The 22,966-nt window shown below is 39.5% G+C and overlaps 1 protein-coding gene across 1 annotated transcript in view; it reads right to left on the minus strand.

The window, feature by feature from the left end:
• Positions 1–22,966, minus strand: part of PARD3B (par-3 family cell polarity regulator beta) — a 442,984-nt gene that overhangs the window by 281,053 nt on the left and 138,965 nt on the right. The window contains exons 12-13 of the mRNA XM_008066237.2: positions 16,356–16,443; positions 9,058–9,173 (exon numbers count right to left, since the gene is read on the minus strand). Coding sequence (XP_008064428.2) covers positions 9,058–9,173; positions 16,356–16,443 — 204 coding nt within the window. The remainder of the gene's footprint in view (positions 1–9,057; positions 9,174–16,355; positions 16,444–22,966) is intronic.

Below are 22,966 nucleotides of genomic sequence, written 5' to 3' on the forward strand. Positions count from 1 at the left end.
ATCAATAATTGAATGAAGCTTATACTATGTTTATGTCTATTAAAATATTGTACTCAGAATTAAATGCAGCAATGTAAGCGTATTGGACTAGGCCAGGATATGGTAGAACTGTTGTCTTCCTTGATCTGATAACATAGAACTAACTCTGAGGTGGCCATGTCAGAGAGCTGCTAAAGACCAAAGGCCTGCTTCATAGCTGTTATTATGCCAACTCTCCTAAACCTTGCGTTGGTACAATCAATTCTTTTAAAATCTGGCTTTAGGACATTACCTTTACGGTTCACCATTCCACCAAAAATGGCTTCCCAACCCCTCAGTCTTTGTCTCTGAATTTGGCTTCAAGGCAGTCATTTTTACCTGAATCTCCATCATCTGGAATGTTTATTATTTATTCACTGTGTACAAGTTTAGTATCTATTTATACAAGATAATGAAAATGCCAAGATTAGAGCCTTTGTCATATTTACCTGGGATATTGCCTGGCATATAATAAATATGCTTGTGGGATGAATGGATCAATTCTTGTTAAATTGTACCTTCTTCAATTCTGCAGAAATCATTTGAAAGCTAATTATGTGACTCTAACACATTACCCCACTCTTTGGGACACATCTACTGAAAATCTGGTAAGAATGCCTTTTGTGCCTTCATTCAAATTACACACATCCAGTCTTCACCGAGTTCTCTTGAGTTTTATTAGAATACAGTGATAAGGGTTAAGCAATGCCTTCTGGTATATGTTATTTATTTTACTTCAAGCTGACAAAGAATGATTAATTAATTAGAGAAAGGCCATTTTAATGCTATATCTACCTCGGTGTGTAATTTGACCCACAAGTCTCAATCACAAAACAAATCAAAAGACCTTTACAAAAATCAACATAATGTATACGAAGGGGCCTCAAAAAACTTGGAATTTATTTATTAAAAATTATGTATTTATTCTTACATGTTTAAACTTCAGTCACCTTCAAAGTACTCTCCATTTGGAGCAATACGCCTATCAAGATGCTTTTTCCACTGCTCAAAACAGTTTTTGAACTTGTCAATTTTGATGCTGTTCAGTACTTCTGTTGCTTTATGTTTTACCTCTTCTATATAGGCAAAACATTTCTCTTTGAGGACTTTTTTCATCCAGGGAAACAAAACAAAAAGTCACTCAGCGTGAGATCAGGTGAATAGGGAGGGTGGGCCATGGAGGTCATGCTGTTTTTGGTCAAAAACTGCTGAACACTCAGCATGGTGTGGGTAGGTGTGATGTCATGGTGGAAGAACCAGCCACCTGTTTGTCACAATTCAGGATGTTTCTTTCACAAATCGTGATGCAACCTTCTCAAAACTTCCACACAAAAACTTTGTTGATCATTTGATCTGGAGGAACAAATTCTGAGTGTATTACAAGGGGCCTGCCCTTCAAAAGATAATTTTGTTTTTTTGTGGGTCCCCTCTTGCATTTATAACACTTTCCTGATTTACCAATCTAGAAATCCTATCAGAAAGTAAAGGAGACACCAGTTATTTCAAGAACCCCATGAAGGCAGCTGGCAAACACTACTTTTTTTTTTTTTTTCCCATTTCACAATCATGGAAATCTTCTGAGGATCAGCATTGAGATCACCAGTTGTTTCTGGAATTTATCATCGTTGTGAAAATGGATAATTTGCTTCCTGTCTTCCAGGGTGAGGCCTACTCTTCATAATTTCTAGTGATCAGGGACAGCCACATTACAGTCACAATCATCTGAGTGTCGGGGGATATAAACAGTCCCAACTTCCACTCCCTGGTGGCAGGCTCTTTCAGTTGGAATGTCTGGCTCTTTCAGTTGGAAAGTCTTCCTCTCATGTGCGTGAAGGTACAATCAACACAGGGCCGAGGGGCGCTGCTTTCCACTTGACATCTGTGGGTGTTTTAAATAACCACTGCCCCACATGTCTCTCGTATGTCTTAAAAATAGTAGCTTGGCTGTCTAACCCTTACTAGGTTCCGCGAGCCTCACTGCATGTGGCTATTTAAGCTCTTCCTGCATGTATGCTTCCAGTTTGTTTCTACTGTATTTATTTATTTTTTTTACCCTTTGCTTCTCTCTTCCTATTCTCTACATGGCCAAGGTTATCAGTAAGTTCTCGAAGCAGCCCCACTCGTGTCTTCAGATGTCCCTGCCTTTTCTTCCTCTCTGAGATAAGCTATCATAATGTCAGAATTTCCTTTTGGAAATCTTTCCTCAGCTCTTGAGTTTTCTCTTCCCGTTAGGGTTATAATCAAGGCACATGCAACAAGCACCATTCCTCTCATTTACTTGTCAAATCCCCAGAGTCTAACGCACTTCCTGGCACATAGTGGGCAATAAACATTTATTTAATGAATGAATAGACATCCTCTGTAATTCTTAGTCCTAACTCCCTAAAGTTTAGTATACCCATCTGACTTTATCTCGGTACCCTTCCTTGTCTATTATACAAGGTAAAACACTTTCTTTTAGTATTGCTATAAATTTTTTCTTCATCAAACACGTTTCTCTTTTAAAGTTAAAGTTGTGTTCAAAGTAGTAGTACCCAGTTCAACTTTCACCATCTTCAGAGGAGTTACTTATTGACGGACATTAAAGAAGATCCATCCATGGATATAAACAAAAATTAATATTGAAGTATATATTCATGTATAATATAGAGAGATAAAGCAGCATCACAATTATTAGAACATACCATTTTATAAACCTTCTCCTATAAATTCAGTCTTCAGGATATTGTCTTATTGTCAAGAACGTGTATAGAAGTACCTCACTGTACAAACAGAATTTTGTATAAAAAGAAAGCATTTGAGGAGTAGAGTGGGGTTAATTAACTTTTTTCATGCCTGTCTTTAATCTGATACCAGAGATGTCAAGCTACTGAGAGAAACATCTGACATTTCTCTCAATGAAAGGGTTATATTCAAAATGTATCTCAAATATTTACCTTTGTAGATATGAAAAATCAGTTGATTTATAATTTCAATTGTGAGTGTCAAAAAACATTTTCTAACAAGAAAAAATTAGAACAAGCAGCTAACAGAAAAAAAAAGTGCTGATTCACAGACCTTGAAAGCCCATCTATTTGTAGTCTTAATTCTAGGGAGAGTTGTTCAAGGCACATGCTCTTTTTAAAGAGACTGTGAGACATGCAATATTGGCAGTCTTTATTGTCAGGACACTTCCTGCAATGTCGTCTAAGGGGTCCCACACTACTTCAGACTCACTTCCTGTAACTAAGTAGGGCAGGACAGTTGGCACATGTCCCTTCTGCCCTGGCCTCGGCCTCCCCCAGCTGTGACAGGACACCCTCTGAAATGAGTGGGGGACCGAATGGCAACAGTAGGAAAAAACTCTAAAATAAATACCTTGTGGAAAATTGTGTTTTAAACATAACTGTGAATGAGCTCTAGATCAGATCAACAAAGGAGCTGACACACTGAAGAGCTGTCCCTCGAATAATTCAGAGCCACTCTTCTATGGGATTATGGGGTCATAAAACACCAAGCCTGGAAATTAGAGATTTTTATGCCTCATCAAAAAGTCTTTGAATGTAACTCACTGGCACGCTGCCAACAAGGGCAGCTCTTGGGGGAAAACCCCATGCCAAAGGCCAAAGAGGCAGCTGTGTTATTCAGCTTCTGAGAGCTTCCAGCTCAACACCCACACAGGCTCAATTATGAACAAATTAAAGGCATCCAGACTGAACACAGTAATTCTGGTAATTTAAATAAATAGAGAAAAGTCTACAATTAGTAGGAAAAGATTGATTTTCTGGAAAACCCAGAAGTATCTACCCAGTCTCTTAAGTGACACCCTAACCCCTTTTAATAAGCATAGTTACATGCAATTATTTAAAAATAAATTTCCTTTAACTCATCATTTTAATCATTTCTGATCTGATTTAAACGTGACCACATGCATGCCAGTAAAAATATCCACAAAATCTTGAGGCAAAGTAGACTCAAAATAATCTATAACATATATATAGGAATTAATGACACTAAAAAGGTAATCAGAGTTGTACACTTATGTTTTAGAGTATATAGATAACATATTATACATTTCTAGAAGAGTTTAATGTGCATATCTGTATTTAATGAAATAGGCAAATTTTCAAAAACAAAGAAAAACAAAAAGAATCAAAGATTTAACATTGTGGACTCAATTAACTCATTCTATTTTATTTTAAAGAACAAAATACATATAATCACCCTGTATAGGTCCTTAAAATCAATTAATAAAATTCAATATTTTAAAAATAAATGAACATAAACATTTAGGAAGTTAGGAATACAAAGATACTTATTTAGCTGGATAAAATGTTTCTATCAGGAAACATTATAATTAATGGTCTTTCTCTCTTTCCCTCTCTCTCACTTATACATTTACTTATACATACACACACACTCAGTAGTAGAAACATTCCTGCTTAATCTTTAAACTAATTTTGATTAGCTGATTCTACAGTTCATGTGGGAGAATAAATGCATATAAAGAGCCAAAATAATTTTACAAAAGAAGAAAAATCAGAGGAAAATTATCCTACAAGTAATCAAAATACAAAATAATCGCATGTAGTTTAAACAGGGTGATGCTGGCATGGGACAGACGAATATAACAACAGAATAGCATGTCTAGAAACACACCCATGTGTGTATGTATGGGAACTTGGTATTCAATGCCACTGCATTTCATGTAAATAGGAAAATAATGGAAGAGTCAACAAATGTTTTTAATAATTTGCCTACTTATGTAGAGAAAAATTCTCCCACCTCAAACCCTGTGAATAAAAATATAGCTTAGGTTGCTAAACATTCTTTAAAAGTCTCTAAACATATCAGAAGAAAATACATGAGATAAACATAAAACTCAAATATCATGAAGGAAGAAAAGATGAAAATATGTGACTGTAAGACTAAAACCATTTTTGATGGCAAATAATTTCACAATTAAACTAAAAAGACAACCAGATTGTAAAAAAATATTTTCAACACGTGTAACAAACCATATCCTAAAAGAGAAAGAGCAAAAGAATTAACGAATGACAACACCGGCAAAGGAAATAAATAACAAATCACAACATAAGAAATAGAAATGGATCAAAAAACTCTGCCAAAACAAAAGAAACAAAACTTCTTAATGAAGTCCAAGTTCCATCAAAATAGTAAGAGAAAGTAATCGGTAAATCAAGATTCCTTCCTCTAACAATGTGCAATTGTTATAAAGAAACAACATGTGACATAGACGCATACGTAAATGGAAGCATACAGGCGGATCCTTTCTAGAAGAATACACACAGCAAACTCTTTTAAAACCATATTTGTGTCTGTGAAAGGTAAAAGAGATGAGGATGAGACTTAATTTTTCATAATAAGATTGTTTGTCTTTAGAGACATGACTGAAAATAGGTCAATGTAAAACCTTTAAAATACTTTGAATGAGCGGAAAAACAACTTACTAGCTTGCAAGTTAAACAACTTGCTCAGACTCAGTAGCAAAAATAAAGCAAAAACAAAGGCACTTGTGGGGCCCATTAGCCTTTGAAGATTCCTACAGACTTCATAAAAAAGGAAGGGTCAATATAAATTAATTACACAGTAAATAGGAGGCTTTATCTTGTTTATTTTGAACCGTAGGAAACTTGTTTTTCCAGGTCAAGAATAGTCAAATCACACTGACTTGGTATTCAACCTAAACACTTTAGGATATTTTAAAGCTTTTTGAAGAATGGGTCTTGATCCTGCTGAGTATTATTCCTAGAAACATAGTCACCAAACCTTTCAGTAAAACATTAATTTCTTACATTGGTCCAGCGTTATATATGGAAAACTAAACTATGCAGTATTCTGTTTCCCTGATCAAACAGAAGAACACTTTCAACCATTTGCTCTTGGGGTATCACCGAGTTAGTTCAATGAGAAATTTAGCACCTTTATTAAGTTCACTTCATTGTCCTGGGAAGAAGGGATCAAAATGGTCCTAGAGTGCTATCCCCTTCTGCAAGACTTTCAGCTTTAAACTGGCACTTTCTGGAAGTGGCCAAACTTTGATGATGACTCTAAAAATGATTTTACAGCATGCTATTGAGTTCATCTGCTGTTTAGTACATTTTAGCATTTTCAGTTTGGTACTTGGGTCCTGAAAAAAACAGCACATGACTGTTTTGAACAAACATGACTATTATTGTTGTCATTTATGGTATATGTATAAAAGGAGCAATGGATTACTGCTAACTACACATATTTTACAAAGACTTTCAATTTAAAGGAGAAAACTTCTCGAAAATGAAGTTTTTAGTAACAAACAATATAAGCAAAAATACTGTTTCTGGACAAGCCTCAGGTTTTATTTTTTTTAATTTGAGAATATTCTTTTCTTTCTTAAATTAAATAGATGCTGTTATTTTTTTTCTTTTTCAGAGATTTTTTTATAATCATAATACTGGCTGCATTTTTTTTTAATCAACTGAGGAAAACAGTAATGTATTTCTCCCCTCAAAAACAGGAGAAGTTTTGATCCATTCATCTTCTTTATCGAGAAATTGGGAAGACATAGTGGAAAATATTTATCAAGCACTCTATAAAAATGAACTGCTCCTTAAATTATTAGCAATAACCTATGTCACTGCCACACACGATTCCTCTGGTTTGTCAAAGTTTCAAGCATGAGAAAATACCTTTGTGACCAGTGCTCAAGACAGCTTCCTTGTTAGGGTTTCTATCTCTCACTATAGGTGATTAGAACAAACACATTCCGGTAATTTAGGTAATTTATACAAAACAGAATCAATTTCTCTTGTTTCCTCATGATTGAGCACTTTCCTGAACTCTTATAAATGACTAACGGATAAGCACTATTTATCAGACTGTTGGGTAGCACATGTAGTTTTGATTATTCTATTTTCTTGTTGCTACTAATGAAATACATAATATACTTTGAGGAAAAAAACAATTGTAGCACTCGGCCTCTGAACTTTAGGGAAGCAGTGCATAAGAGACTTTCTTTTGTACCCACTCTTCTCTGATCGCTCTATGGATCACTTTAGGGAAGCAGTGCATAAGAGACTTTCTTTTGTACACACTCTTCTCTGATCACTCTATGGGCCATGGAAGGTGGCGATGTTCTTGGGCATCCAAGATGTCTTCTAAGGCCACACGTCCCAGGGTCCGAAGAACAGTTGATGAGGCTCTTGCTCTGCCTTGGTGGTCAAGAGTCATCAAGAAATTCCCTACAATTCTCAGAACCTCAGTGAGGTTGCTCAGGCATGGACCTAAGGTACCTTGATGCCATCAGAGGAGCAAGGTCCAGAAACTGCTCTTCCCTCCAGTGTCACAGGGCTGGGGGCGGTAGGCATTTAAAGAGATGGATCTTTTTGATAGAGTGATTTGGGTTCTTCTGGGTACATTCCCAGTAGGGGGACTGTGGGGTCGTATGGAAAGTCGATTTTTAGATCTTTTAGGAATCCTTAAAAGTACAAAGCCTGTGCTAATTTACACACCCACCAGAAGTGTAGAAGTGTTTGTTCCCTTTTCACTGCATCCTCTCCAGCATCTGTTGTTTTTTGAGTTATTGATGATGGTCATCCTGACTGGAGTTAGGTGGTATCTCAGTGTAGTTTTAATTTGCTTTCTTTGATGACTTGTGAGGCTGAGCATTTTTTCATGTATCTGTTGGCTGCCTGTACATCTTCTTTTGAGAACTGTCTATTCATATCTTTTGCCCACTTTGTAATGGGGTTGTTTGTTTTTTTCTTTTCAGCATGTACACATATGTTTATTGCAGGATTGTTCCCAGTAGCAAGAACATGGAACCAACTGTGCTGCCCATCAAAAGAAGGCCGGATTTTAAAAAAACAGTGGTACATATGGACGATGGAATATTATGCAGCCATAAAGAAGAACAAAATCACAAACTTCACAGCAACCTGAATGGACTTAGAGTCTGTAATACTGTGTGATCTATCACAGAAACAAAGAACTGAGTATCACATGTTCTCATTCATAAGCGAACCTTGAACAATTTTCATAATACTATAAGAAAACAATTGGCAGTAGCGGGAGACGGCTGGGAGGGGGGCAGGGAAGCGGATTGGCAGTATTGGCAATCTGCCTAGGGAAGGGAGGCACACCTCATCAACAAGGGTCCTACATAATGAGCATTTGTATATCTAACCCTGAATGGTACCCCACACCTTTAAAATTAAGAAAAATTAAAAGGAGAGAGAAAAAAAAAGAGACAGATCTTGTCCCTCACCACACCCCTACCCATCACATGGAGAAGAGAAGGGCATAAGGCACCAAGGAAGAGGATTCACTCAACCATCACATCCTTACAGCTCAACAACAAGATGCCTGGAAGGCAGAAGCAAGAGCTGCATGCACAAGCCGGTGAGTGGGAGGTGCTGGTGGAATTCGGATCCTCTGGGAGGGATTGTACCTTTCTGACCCATAAAGGAAGAACAGTTTATAGACTCCTTGATAAAAACAGATCATCTCTCTTTTTCTTTTTTCTTTTATTTCTTTTTTTGTTTTTGGAGTCAGGGTCCCACTCTGTCTTGCCCAGGCTCTGATGTGCAGTGGCACAGTCACAGCTCACCATAGCCTCGACTTGCTGGGCTCAGGTGATTTCCTCACCTCAGCTTCCTGAGTAGTTGGAACTATAGGTGTGCACCACCATGTCCAGCTAATTTTTTGATTTTTTTTTTTTTTTGTAGAGATGAAGGCTCACTATGTTGTCCAGGCTGGTCTTGAATTCCTGGCCTCAAGTGATCCTCGCTCCTCGGCCTCTCAAAGTGCTGTAATTATAGGCATGAGCCACTATGCCCTGTGTCTCTCTTTCTTTTACAAAGGGGACCATTACAGTTAAATGTGTGAGAGGAAATAAAAGGTGGATAAGAGGAGATGGAAGTGGGGAGACCAGCTCCCTTCCTCTAGGCTTCTGCGGGCCCTGCTCCCTGAGGTCTGAGTTGAGAAACAAAATCAGGACAACCAAAAGATGGATGGGCTGCGGTTGGAGTGCTGCCCTGGCGTTCCCTCACCCCTGCTTACCGAGGTCCATGCTCTTTGAGGCTTTCAGGTTAATCAATTCAGGCTGCCTGGCCGGTGTCACTGATCTGAAGCTGATGTGCGAGTTTGGAAAATATACCGCCGAGTCTACACCCGAGCTGTGGAAGGAAGCCACACACTGTAGTTAACTTGAGGATAAAATCTTTTTTTTAAAAACGGGGAGGCACTTCTCATCCCTCTCTGTGGCTTCCAACCACAGGTTTTAAAACGATCCGTAAGTCTCAGGTTTCTTTTATAAGATGTATTGTATCACACTGCACCATTTAAATAGAATATTCTCTGGGCAATCTTGTGGGTTACTCTTCACTCTTTTCTGCTAATTGGGATCCTGCTGCACATGCTATAACCTTACGTGGGTATGGAGGGCCTGGGTGGCACTAGCACCTCAGAGGAGTCATCAGGTACTAGCAGAGCCCAGAAAAGTCACGAGACAGCTGCGGGCCAAGCCTACCCTTCCTTTAAAAACAAGTGAAAGGATTGTGTCCTTTTGAGAAAACCATCCTGCTGAATGAGTGATGACTGTAGGAACTGGGTCTTTGTTTAGGACTATTATCTAAAACTAATGTTAATGCTGAGCAAAGAGTGTGCTCATCAATAATGCCAAAAGGATGTAATAGGAAAAGCACAACTGGCAGTTTAGACACAAGAGATATCAAATGCCCAACGTCGAGGACTTGTGATCAGTTTCAAAGAACTTTCTTTCTGCTAAATATTTTCTTTATTTTGCTTGAGGATGGAGAAGATTATACAAAGGAATGACAGACACAGGCTTATTTCTTGGTCTAGAAATAAATTATGCTTCTATACTTTTTTTATTAATTAAATTACAGCCATTTTCTCCCTTGGTACTCTCATCTGCTTAGAAAGTAAACATGGTAGCCATCTTGTCTTAACTGTTGTCCTCAACTCAAACATAGGAAATGCAAATCTAGTATCCTTAGGACATCTGAAAGTACTGAAAAATTGAAGTTGAATTTTTCAAAGAGTTGGAGTTTAATACCATAAGCAATAAAACAACAATAAAAAACAAATATTTTGAATGAGAATCCTTCTAAAATGCACAAGAGGATCTCAACTTTGAAAGTAAATATTCCAAGACAAGTTAAATCTTTTCTTAAAACTCATCAGTCATGCATATCTGATATTGTCTTGCTGCAATGTTAAAATTGATATGTAGCAATAATAATACTGCCCAATAAATAAATGGACCTCCATTACCTAATATAGGGATAGATTATGGAAGTGCCTGTGATAGCCAGCATGGCACAGTGATCAAGAGCAAGGTGCCAGAGCAGGCCTGCCTCATCCTAAGTCCTAAGTCCTGGCTCTGGTACTTACTGGTTGTGTCAACTGGGTGAGTTACTGGCCCTCTCTGTGCTGCAGTTTACTTATAGATAAGATGAGTACAATTAAACTTTTGACCTCATAGCGTTGTTAAGAGCATAGAATGGTTGAAGGCTTGGGAGGTAAGGACGTTAGTGTCCAGCGCAGAGTGAATGCTAGGAAAGTGTTTCATTAAACCCACCTGCTTTTGCTTCCCAAATGATGACCCATTTTGGAATCTTTCCCATTCCCTGTGCTTCTTCTAGAGTCTTTGCTGACTGTTTTTGGCAGACTGGCAAGAGAACCATGACCAGGACCCCTTCTCTCTTCTGTTTAGGAGGGTACTGTGGAAGGATGGCTAGGAGAGTGAACTCTAGAGGGAAATGTCGGGAATCATGGCCTCCGTTTGCTCATTCAAAAAATGGATATGAATACAATTTATAGCATTTTTAAAATATTAAATAAATTAAGGTATGTTAAATCCTGAGAAAAGTGTCTGGCTTGCACTAAGAGCTCAAGCAACCTGAGCTATGATTAATCTTTTTCTTTATTTTTAGGTTAGAGCAGTCTTTGGAGGAGCGCCTGAGGCATTGTCCAGTGCAAAGATTCTACATGTTTTTCATGCAAATTTCTCAAGACGTTTAGATGCTCTTTTAAGAGTTATAAAGCTTTTTTTGGCTTCTTTCCTGGTGTCTGAGTACATTCTCAATACATGAAGCCATTGACATAGAAAGATTATTGGTTATGGTATCTAGCGATGGCAAAATAGACCAATTATGAAAGAAAACCATGGAACCCCTTAGTGCAACTGACAATGACCAGATCTAATAGCACTGCTATCACTTTTTCCACCCATTTTAAAGACAAGCTCTGAGATACAACTGTGAACATGCGCTTTCTACGGAGCCTTGATGTTTTGGAAGTCCTGGCCTTTAAATGTGTTACTCGACCTTTATTTGCACTTAAGTTTTCATCCTTTGATCTCTTGTGATGTAGGGGGTTTAGTGTTGGAAAGATGCATGGCCTTCATGGAATCAAACAGTTTAAGAGATGGAAGGGATTAAAGGTCACCTCATCCTTTAGATAAGACCCTAAGGCTCAAAGAGGAGAACTGGTGGTCCAAGGTCACACAGCTGGCCAGGGGCAAAGCCAGGGCCAGAGCCACAAACTTGGGCTAGAGTGGCAGCCGGCATGGGACACAGGTGCTGCCGGTCCCCAATCCACACAAGTCAAGTCTTTCCCTTTTGGGGGTAGATTTGTCCACTCTCCACGTGGATGACATTTAGCTTAGCTGTTTGTTTTAACAGAGTGGTGAATATTGTGCAATTTTTAAAAAAAGAAAAACAAAAACAATAGTTAATCAAAGCAGTTGCCACACGGCATGATAAAAACCTTCAGGGAGGAGGTTTAGGACCAACATGAATATTCCTCATTAAAACACAGATCACACTGCATTTAAAGTGCTCACTCAAGGCAGGCTATGAAAATCTACCCAACTGAATAACATATTGGTGAATCCAACTCAGTGTCTTAGATGATCTTACCAAACTAGACATCAATCAACAAATTAGGAATAAGAGCTCATATTTCAAAGCTTCCCACTCTTGGGTAGCAAGAATCTTGAATCCCAAATCCCACTTAAAAACTAAGGTGGCAACAACACTTGATGCTGTGCTATCAAATTAGGATCTAGACAAATAAAGTGAATTTTTACACAAATGCTGGGATAGAATCAAGAATGATCAAAGAAGTAAAAAGCTGCTCTGTATATAGGAATGTAATAAATATTCTTATATATATCTAACAATGTTCACTAAATCGATCATACACACACACACACACACACACACACACACGCACACTTATGTGTTACCATTGCTCTGATTGTGACCTAGTGTACACTTTGGAAACCTTCCCTAAAAGGGCTCCTCTTGCTCAAATGATACAAGGACAAACTAAGGCTGGCATGAGACTGACAGGCATGGAGGCGGTGAATGTAACATAAGCCATCTCAGGACCAGAGCCCATGTGAGCACACTGAAGTCATGGCTGAGGGCAGCATGGAATTAGTTCACGTGAAAATATTTTAGACATGTCAGTTAGACTAGTAAAATGGTGTGTATTTTTATGCCATGTATCCAAAGTGTTTGGAGTGAGAGGGTAACACATTAGATATAAAATGACATATTTTAACTAGAAGAGCATCAGCACATGCTCCTTGCGGGAAGGTTGTGGGGAGCTGGCTGTTGATAGCAGGCCAAAGACCTATCTCTGGTCAAGGCCATGTTTTTAGCCATAAACAACCAGGAAATCTACCAAATAGGAACAATCCTCCACGTCAAATTATGCTGCTTAATGAATAAATAATGGTAGTGTGAAACAGATGCCAGTGTTCTGACTATGGTAACTCATCAGGAATGTGAGAGATATGTGAGAGTCAACAGGGAATATCCAGGATAACTGTCTAAGGTGAAAAGTCAGGAAAGGAAGATTCTGAGAAGTGTCATTTAAAAAATGGTGTCTGAAACCTTAGGTATACATGGATGACTTCCTACAGCTGGATGCTAGGAGCAAGAGTAGATGCAGGCATGTGTGTGAAGGGAAGAGACAGAGACAGATGGAAGGGGGCAGAGAGAGAGAGAGGGCAGAAGGGGGAGGGATAAGGAGGAGGAGAGGGAGAGGGAAAGGGAGAAAGAGACGGAGAGACTGGATAGGGAGAGGGAGGAGGAGAGGTGGGGAGAGAGGTAGCAGGGAAAGGAGAGAGAGAATGAGACAGAGAAGGAGAAGGTGGGAGGAGAAGGAAAGAAACAGAGAAGAGAAAAAAGAAACAGACAGAGACAGAGAGAGAAAGAAACAGAGATAGAAAGAAAAGAGAGAAGAGGGAGGGAGGAAGGAAGGAAGAGAGGGAGGGAAGGAAGGAGAGAGAGAATATGAACATGTAGGAAATACATAGATTTTGTCTAAACTGTCAATAATATTCAATATATTCTTCTGCTGTTGATTTGCCTCCACCCTTTCTGAGATCTCACAGTAAAGAAAAAAAATATATATATATATTTATATATATATATATTCTTTATATTTTTTTATTTAGACACATATATTCTAAACTGCTTTCTAATAGTGACTGACTTGATGGTTTCAGTAGACTCAGTGTGTGCAAGCACTGCGTTTGATCAAATGTCTTTTATTTCTCGCACAATAGCAGTTTTCTGTTTTTAAGACTGACTGTACCTCTCAGGCACCCTCTTTCCCTTTGAGAGCCTTCTAGGTGTTTTTTGGAAGGAGGACAGCATCCTTGCTCAGACCTGCTCCCTCCCCATCCTTCCTCCATTCCACATTCACACATCCAGGCCCTGTTGCAACTGGTCACCTAGGCAACATGGGGCAAGACAGTGCAGGTCACAGGATTCCAGGTTTAAGGAGGCTTAAGACTTGCTCCTTCCATCTCAAAAACATCTCTGTCCTTTCCTGTCCACCTTCCCCAACCCAGGCCCTGCTCTTTTCTCACTGGTGGCAAGTCTAACTGGCCTCCTTGTCTACACTGCCTCCCGTCTACCCCATCCTCCCCCTGAAACTGTCCTCTGTAGGCTTGAAGACCTCAGAACTCTCAGGGAGGCTAGTATTCATGAGTTCAATAGACAATGCCCTTCCCATTGACCTTCCCCAGGTTCAACCAGTATCAGCCACATGGATCACACTGTGTAGGCCCCTTCCCAACCTCAACCACCCCATCCTGCCACCTCTCTGCCCAGTGAGTGCTGTTCCCTTCTGTGAACCTTCTTTGACACCTGCAAGCAAAGCCAGTGGCGCCTTTCCGTGGGCTCCCAGCATGGTATGCCTAGGACTTAGAGGCACATCCTATATCTGTAAACCTGTCTCCTCCAAAGGCCACTGCATCTATCCCAGGCAGGGATGCTTTCCAATTCACTAGGGTTTCTTCTACAATGCCTGGCTCAGGGTTCCAGAAATGCTCTTGAGTGGATGAGTGGTGAATAAACAACTTAATAATCAAATACTGCAGAGCAGAAAAGAAGAATAAAGTCTAAGAAATGTCACACCTTTGACTGAAAGGAGATTACTGCTGATGATTGAGATAGCAGTTCCAGGAAAGTGGAGGGAACAAAGACCTTAAACATGGGAACTAGGAGGGAGAGGGTGGAAGGAAAGGGGAGTTGCTGGCTCATGGCATGTTGTGAATATGAGCTTATTACCACTTCCCCACCCCCTCCACAAAATCTCTTTTCTGCAAAGCAGAAAAGAGAAGGGAAGAATTCTGTGGAGACTTTGAGGAAGCCACAAAGGCGGCTGCTGAATCCTAGCAGTTCCATCACAGCAACATCCCAAACCCCCTCTGCCTTCTGAAGGCTCCTCTAAGCCCATCTCCCATCCTCTCTGCTCAGGCCCCTGGTGCCTCTGATGCAGGTCCCCAGAGGGACCCAGGGGATGTCAATGCCCTTCCACTCACCCAGTCTGTGGTATCCACAACAAAACCCGACTTCCATCATGCCTGTGGTCTGCTGACAGCCCACTGTAAGGTTTACTGTCTCCCACATGAAGTCTGTGGACATTGTCCTTATACAAATCAATTGACTTTCCCTCCTCCATGCAGTTCCTTTTGCATCCCCCCTCTCTGAAACACCCTTTCTTCCGGGGCTCCTGGCCATCCACTACCCATGAGCTAAGGTTCAGCCCTAATGACACTTTGACCACAGCACTTTTCCTGAGTCCGTGGTCTGGAGGAATGCCCCTCTGCCTCAGAGGCCAGCACACTTTATTTCTACCCCTGGCAAACATCACTTTGAACCTGTGCTCTAGCTGTCCCAAGTGTCTACCTGCTTCCTGAAGACGGGGCTTGTATCCGATTCATCTTTCACTATCCCAGGAGTTTCGCACACACATATAGGATAAACAGTAAAATAGAACAAATGAAAACTATTTTTAAAATGGAATTTTTTATGCCATCAAACAGTCATGAGGCAGACAATGAAAATAAATGGACAAAATTAAATATGTCCACGTACTCTTTCAAGAAATCTCCAGAGATACTGATCTAGAACATCATTGTGATTGTCAGTCTGGTTTATGACATTGTAGTTTAATAAGATAACTGACTTCAAAACTATCAGAATCAGAGCTAGCTAAGTATAAGTAAGCTTCTCTCTAATCAAGTTAGCTAGACTCTTGTTGGGCTATTTTATTTTTAGCAGATGGTATTAAAAAGCATAATAGGAATGGCACCAGCATTGCCGTGAGAAAAATGAAGAAATTTCACAGGATTATCAAGGGACACCAAATGGAATAAAATACACAGTTTTTAATAGCCATAATAAATACAGAAAATAGCAAAGGGACAATTTAATGATTTTTAAAACTCACCAGAAGTACAAAATCTATGAATTCCACTAGTCAAATAGTATGTATGCTTAGTAAATCTCTCTTTCTCATGCTTGTGTGATTCTAAAAATTATTGATTTTTTAGTTTCTATTACAGAATGTATATAATATTGGGTACTTCTCAATATTTTAGATTATATATGGTGCTGCTTTAATTTTTAGATTCCATTAACTTTCTTGGAACATCTATTTTTAAAATACCTTTAGGGTTTATCAATTACAAATTTTTAAAAACCCACTAAGCTTTATGTTTTCTATGTTTTGTTTTATATTTTCCCATATAACTTTTCTTGGAGCACCACTGCTCTGGTTTTTAAACTTGTGAAGGAAAATCTACCCATTTTCTTAAATATTTCAGTAGTATAAGATGAACCTTTACAAATTCCAGAAAGCAAGATATGAACAGTCTAAGCGATTAGCAATGAGGAGTTTTCACTGGAAAGGAATTATAGCACTATGAGAATTTTACCCCAGAGAGAAAAAGAGTTAAAATCAGCTTCCCAAGTTTTCCCAGAAAAACAGTCACAGGGTACATTGAGGTTACATCATGGCATTGATACCTGTGGCCGTGATCTTCAAGGGCAGGATGTAGTGGTGGAGAAGGTGACACTTCACTCCGGGCCCATCCGTCACCAGGAGGCAGCAGGTCTATCGACAAAGAACCCATGAAGTTGGAGTCAGTGGGGGCAGTGGGAACTGGGGGTGTCTCAGTCTTTCTCTCAGACACACTCTCAACCAACACGTCAACCAGCCTTGGGGCTGAAGGACCCTCATGAGGAGAGAGGCGACTTGTATGAGGAAATCTGAGACTGCTCATTGATGTCTACACTTGAGACTGGCTGGCAACCCCTAGAAACCAGGCCATGCCTCTCAACAACCTCCTCCCCGCAGCAGGAGGCTGACACGTGCCCATGACTCATAGAGCCTGAGGAGTGAGGAATCCTCTCTACGCCTTCTTCACATCTTTGTCAACAAGACTCTACAATGAGTGCTCCGGATTATATGGTGACTTGAGCACTGGCCTTAGGAGCAAAAAATTATTTTACAAAAACCATGAGATATAGTGTATCTATGCATCATCTAGACATGTTGGAGGGGAAAAAACCACTCTCTCTGCATTTGTGCTGCAATGGAAGCACTTGGGCTTGAGACCTTGCTAGAAAGCTGGGGTCTAAAGAGTCCACACTTTTCTTCCCGCCCGAGGCAGATGGCTTGATGCCATTTCTCAGCTTGCTTAGTCCCTAGCTGGCTCCTACCAATGGGACGTGAGAGACCATGATGGTCGCCATTCCCAGGCTCCATGGTTAGAAGAGGGTATGCCTTCTCCACTCTCCTCCTTCCTCTACTACCCCCATAAAGCAAGTGGTCCTGCTGTCCACGGAAGAAGCCTGGGTCCTGTAATCACCACGTGGACCGCAGCCCCATTCTCCTGTTGCTAACCTCACAAAGCAGTGACAGGATAGATAAGCAAACTCCCACTAACTCTATCTACTGACATCTTGGATTTACCTGTTCCTTGGTATTATATGAAGTAATTCATATATAACATTTCTAACATGCTGCTTTTGCTACTATGTGCTACTTCCTGCTTTATCAAGCTACCGTCCATGCATCCATGCTTAGTTCTCACACTAGATCTATTTATTTACTTATTTATTTATTTATCTATCTATTTATTTATTTATTTATTGAGTTGGAGTGTCACTCTGTTGCCCAGGCTGAAATGCAGTAGCACGCTCATGGCCACCCCAGCATCGACCTGCTGGGTGCCAGCGATCCTTTTGCTTCAGCCTTTCAAGTAGCCAGAACTACAGGCACACACTACCATGCCCAGCTCATTTTTGAATTATTGTAGAGGCAAGGTCTCGCCTGGGCTGGTCTTGAACCCACAGGCTCAGGCAATCCACTCGCCTTGGACTTCCAAAGTGCTGGGCCACTGAGCCCAGCCTCTCTCACTAGATTTAGATAACTCCCCTCGTTGTCTTCCTTTCTCCTCTCTCTTCCCTTCTGCGGCCTCTGCTCTGGCTACTTCAAGTTTTATCACAATCATTAACTTTAATGTTTATTGCATTCACATGAGCCATCTGTGCTTTTTATTTTTATTTTTTTAAGTGGTGATAGGTGCAGAGGTATCTTGTTTGTTGATTCTATTCTTGGTACATTTTAAAATAATATGTACAGTCCAAGCTCATTGGCTCAAGTCTGCAATGCCAGCACTTTGGGTGGCAGAGGCAGGAGGATTACTTGAGCCCAGGAGTTCAAGATCAGCCTGGGCAACACAGCGAGACCTTGTCTCGACAAGAAAATAAAAAAAAATTAGCTGGGCATGGTGGTGTCTGCCTATAGTCCCAGCTACTCAGGGACAGAGGAGGAAGGATTTCCTGAGCCCAGGAGGTCGAGACTGCAGTGAGCCATGATCATGCCACTGTACTCTAGCCTGGGCAACAGAGCAAGATCCCAATTCAGGAAAAAAAAGATGCTGTCAGAAATTCTTTTCCCCTGAACCTAAACACTTTTGTTAAGACCTATATTGGTGCAAGAGTCTAGAATTCTTATCTCCTAAAAATAACATTTCTGGATTTCACTGCATATACAAGTCATGGTCTTCCTGATGGTCATTCTAAATGTACACATCCATCTGCCTGTGAATGTTACAGGCCCCTGTAGTCACTGCTTCATCAATGGCCAAGTGGCCCTTCTTTTCTTGATCATCTTTTGCTATTTGTTCTATAGAGCCATCCTGCCAAGGCCACATCAGAAAAAATGGATAAAAGAGACTGTGACTCCAGACAAGGGGTCAGCCAGTTCTGGCCCTGGCCCAACACCAGCTGCTGCCTGGCTTTGTAAATAAAGTTTTATGAACACATGCCCGTTTGTGTACGTATTGCCTATGGCCACTTTTGCTTGACAATGGCAGAGCTGAGCTAAACTGGAGATCCTATAGCCCACAAAGCCTAAGCTATTTACCATCTGGCTCTTTAAGGATAGAGTTTTCTGAGCTCTGCTCTAGGCTGTTCTTGAGAGCAATAATAGTACTGCATCCACCTTTGTGTTCCTGAGTGTGTGTTCTGCACAAGGGGGGTATCCAGTGAACAACAGCCTACTTGGGAAGCAAGATTTGTTCTCGGATCGCCACTCCAGAGGTAGTGCCCTACGTGCCACAGAAGAGTGACACACACTGCTTCCCAGGAGGGCAGCCTGAACATTAGGAACAATGATATTATCATGTGTCTCCTCACAGGACCCTGGGAATATGGAGCCGGGAGGCAGGACACATTTGACATGGGCTAGGGGGTGGAAGGCCTCTCTGGGAAGGTGACAGGGAGCACTCATGCTGGAAGGGGAGGAGCAGCAGGAGGAGGTTTCACCAGGGGAGACAGAGTCCAGAGGGGACAGGCAGCAATACTCAGAGGCAAATTGGGTAGAGGCTGCGAGATGGCCTGGGGTTAGACAGCTCAGAGGGTCTTTGGAACACACAGTGTTGGTGCACGTGGCCACCATTCCACCGTCTCAGAGGACTTCACAGTCAGCTCCTGGGACACAGAGACTCATCCTTATTAACCTCTTGGAAAACCACGTTTACTTCACTCGGGGCATCACCAGACATTCTTCACCATGAATGTGAATTTTCTGGTGTTACAATTTCTACAGACATTAGTTCTAAAAATGTCTTTTCTGTGTAACAGCTTGACAGGAATTAAAAAAAAATCAAATAACCAAGAACTGTGGGTGGTATGTACTATTATTACAAAAATAGATGGAACACAGAATATCAACATTGAATTTTTAAATATACAAAGGAAAGGAAAAAGGGAATAAAAAAAGTTAATGTTTTGGCTGTAATAGTTCCTCTCCTGACTCGACATTATGTTTTGTCAAGTTAATTTTATTTTTCTAAAGAAGGGCCTTACAAAAACTGGCCGTGGTGAGTCAACACTCAGGTTTTATGAGTCTTCAAGGCCTGTTACCACCTTCTGTGGAGTGAAACTCAGGAACTCCCAATGCTTCTCGAAGTGTAAAATGTTACCACTATTGCAAAAAAGGTGACAGTCATGACAGCCTTCTATAGCATTGTGCTTATAAATTGTTATAATTGTTTTGTCTCTAAATCAATCAGCTTATATAAAAAGTAAGGAAATGCCATCTGTTGGTCTCTGACACTCAAAATTTAATGCTTCTTTGTTTCAATAGGCCTAATTCTTGTGATCTAGCATTGTAGCACACATCCACAAAGAAATAATAATAGATTTTCTCTTCTTAAAAAAAATAATGTCACTCCTTAAAAGAAATGGATTTTTTTGTTAACTTGGAAAATCAAGGTGGAGAAGGAAGTGAAATGAAAACCTTGTGGGTAGCTAATGTGTGCGTTCTTTTTTTCAGTGATATAAAAGTGTTCCACCTGGATCTTATCTTAGGAGGAAAAGGACAAAATCTCCCAGTGGTTGTCAGTGACTGCTTGTGCCCAAAGGACTCTATTGTTCAGGAGAGATACGAAGTCTGAACATATACTGAAGTTTCAAATTATATAGTACTTTATTTTTAGCATGTGCTTGGAGTGGATTTTATTATTAAAATTAGTTTTCTGGGTGATCCTTGTACTTTAGTTCTATAGTTTCATTGTTTTAGACTTTACTCTCCTTTGTAGAGATATTACTCCATTTACCTGAGTATCTCAATGTCCTCTAAAAATACACTGTTTATCACCTGAGATTAAAAACATCATGCTTCACTTAACAATGAGGATATGATCTAAGGCATGTATTGTTAGAAAATTGTTTTTCTTTATATCTTTAATCTAGAGCATTTCTCTATTTTAAAAATTTTTCCTTATTTTTTACTTTCTAATTTAGTCCTTGTTGCAACATCATAGTGCATGTTCACAAACCTAGCAGGTGTAGCCTACTACACACCTGGGCTGTGTGGTCTAACTTATTGCTCCTGGACTACACCCCTGCACAGCCTGATCCTGTATTGAATATGAATACTGTAGGCAACTGTAACACAATGGTAAGTATTTGTGTATCTAAACATAAAACAAGTACAGTAAAAATATGGTCTAAAATATATATATATATAAAAAAACCAGTCTACTTGTACAGGGCACTTGTCATGAATGAAGCTTACAGGACTGGAAGTTGCTCTGGTGAGTCAGTTAGTGATGGTGCGTGTGAAGGCCTAGGACATGATGGTGCTCTACTGTGGACTTTATGAACAATGGACACTTAGGCCACACTAAATTCATATGAAATTTTTTCTTCAATAATAAAACAATCTTAGTTTGCTATAACTTTTTTATTTTATAAACGTTTTATTTTTTTTTAACTTTCTGCCTCTTTTACAATACCACTTAGCTTAAAATACAAACACATTGTACAGTTATACAAAAATATTTTTTTCTTTTTCTTTTTATCTAGAGATTTTTTTTCCTATTAAAAAATTTTTTCTTCTTTATATTTTACTTTCTAAATTGTATTGGTTAAAAACTAAGACACGGGCAATCCTCTTGGGTCCCCTCCCACTGTGGGAGTTTTTCTATCCTCTCAATAAATCCTACTTTAAAAAAATAAAAACTAAGACACAAACATAGGCTCAGGATCATCAACATCACTGTCTTCCCCTCCACATTTTGTCCCACTGGACGGTCTTCTGGACGGTCTTCAGAGGCAATGACACACAAGAAGCTGTCACCTCCTACGACAACAGTGCCTTCTTCTGGAATACCACCTGAGGAACATGACTGAGGCTATTTCACAGCTAACTTTTTTTCATAAGTAGAAGGAGCGTGCTCCAAATTATGAGAAAAATATAGTGCAGGAAACACCAGGCAACAGGAATTTTTCAGTTCCATCATGATCTTAAGGGACCACTATCATACATGTAGTCTATCACTGACTAAAATGTCGTTATATGGCACATAACTATTTTATAGGTATTACAAATGAAACAAGATAGGAGATAAGGTGTTTAATGTTCCTTTGGATGTCACTGTTGTAATTAGGTGTTAAATCCTAAGCTTAGATAGTCACTGGACCACATGTTGTTAGAGAATTAAATGCCAATCAAATTGTACAAAGACTTGATATTTTAATACAGATGTCAATGTTTGTAATCATACGATGGGCCTCATAGAAAGAAGGCTGTTCTACTCTATAGAAAACTTGCTGTTCCTTCCAAGATGCTCTTGCTATTGTGACTTAAGGGTTCAGAAGGCAATTGTGCTCTGTCAAGAAAACTTTTAATATCTTTAATATGAGAAAAGACATACTGAGTATTTCTTTCTCTGGATACTGAATCAAGTCAACTTTTAATGAACAGTCTTAGATTGGGTGAAAGGACATCAATAGTTTCATAAGACCCATGTAAGTCAGGGCCCACACTGTGGCTTAGCAGTTGAACTTAAGTCAGAGAGACATCAACTGAATCCACACTCTGCAGGTATCAGGCGTGCGGTCTCGGGTAAATTATTTACTCTCTCTGACTTTCTAGTTCTTCATCTGTAACGTGAAGATAATAATATTACCCACTTTGAGCGTGCATGTAAATTGCTTAACACAGTACCTAACAGACAGTAAACACTTAATAAATGGTAACAGCTGTTGCTACTACCCTGGCTAAAATGTAGGAATTCAGAGGAAAAAAAACAGCATCCCATTCTGATGAGACAATTTAACTCTAGAGCAACATCCTATTTCCAGGTACATTCTGGTGGAGTAATTTCAGAGCTTAGAATTGTTCCCACATAAATTATGGTAACATCTTAAGTGTTCAAAATCTAAGGGACTGATGACATAAAGTGTTATACCTCTATGCCCAGGATACTATGTGATTACTAAATGTGATATTGTAGAATATTCAGTGACAAAGTAAGGTGCTCATAATGTGCATTAATTAAAAAGCAATTCTTAAACATGATGTACAGTATATTTCATTTTATGTATACATATCTGCATGAAAAAAGACTTGAAAGATATACATAAAAATGTTATTGATTAGATCTTTGATAGATGGAAGTATGAGTAATATTAAATTTTCTTTTTATTGCTTTTCTCTAAATTTTATACAATGACTATGCATTGCTTTTGCAATATAAGAAATGAAAGTTAGTAAAGAGGAGAGATACAAGGAGATAAAATAATTTTCTTGGTGACCTGAAATAAAATTTTTGTAAAAG

The sequence above is a fragment of the Carlito syrichta genome, unplaced genomic scaffold, assembly GCF_000164805.1.
Source record: "Carlito syrichta isolate Samal-C Ts95f unplaced genomic scaffold, Tarsius_syrichta-2.0.1 Scaffold308865, whole genome shotgun sequence".
Classification (NCBI taxonomy): domain Eukaryota; kingdom Metazoa; phylum Chordata; class Mammalia; order Primates; family Tarsiidae; genus Carlito; species Carlito syrichta.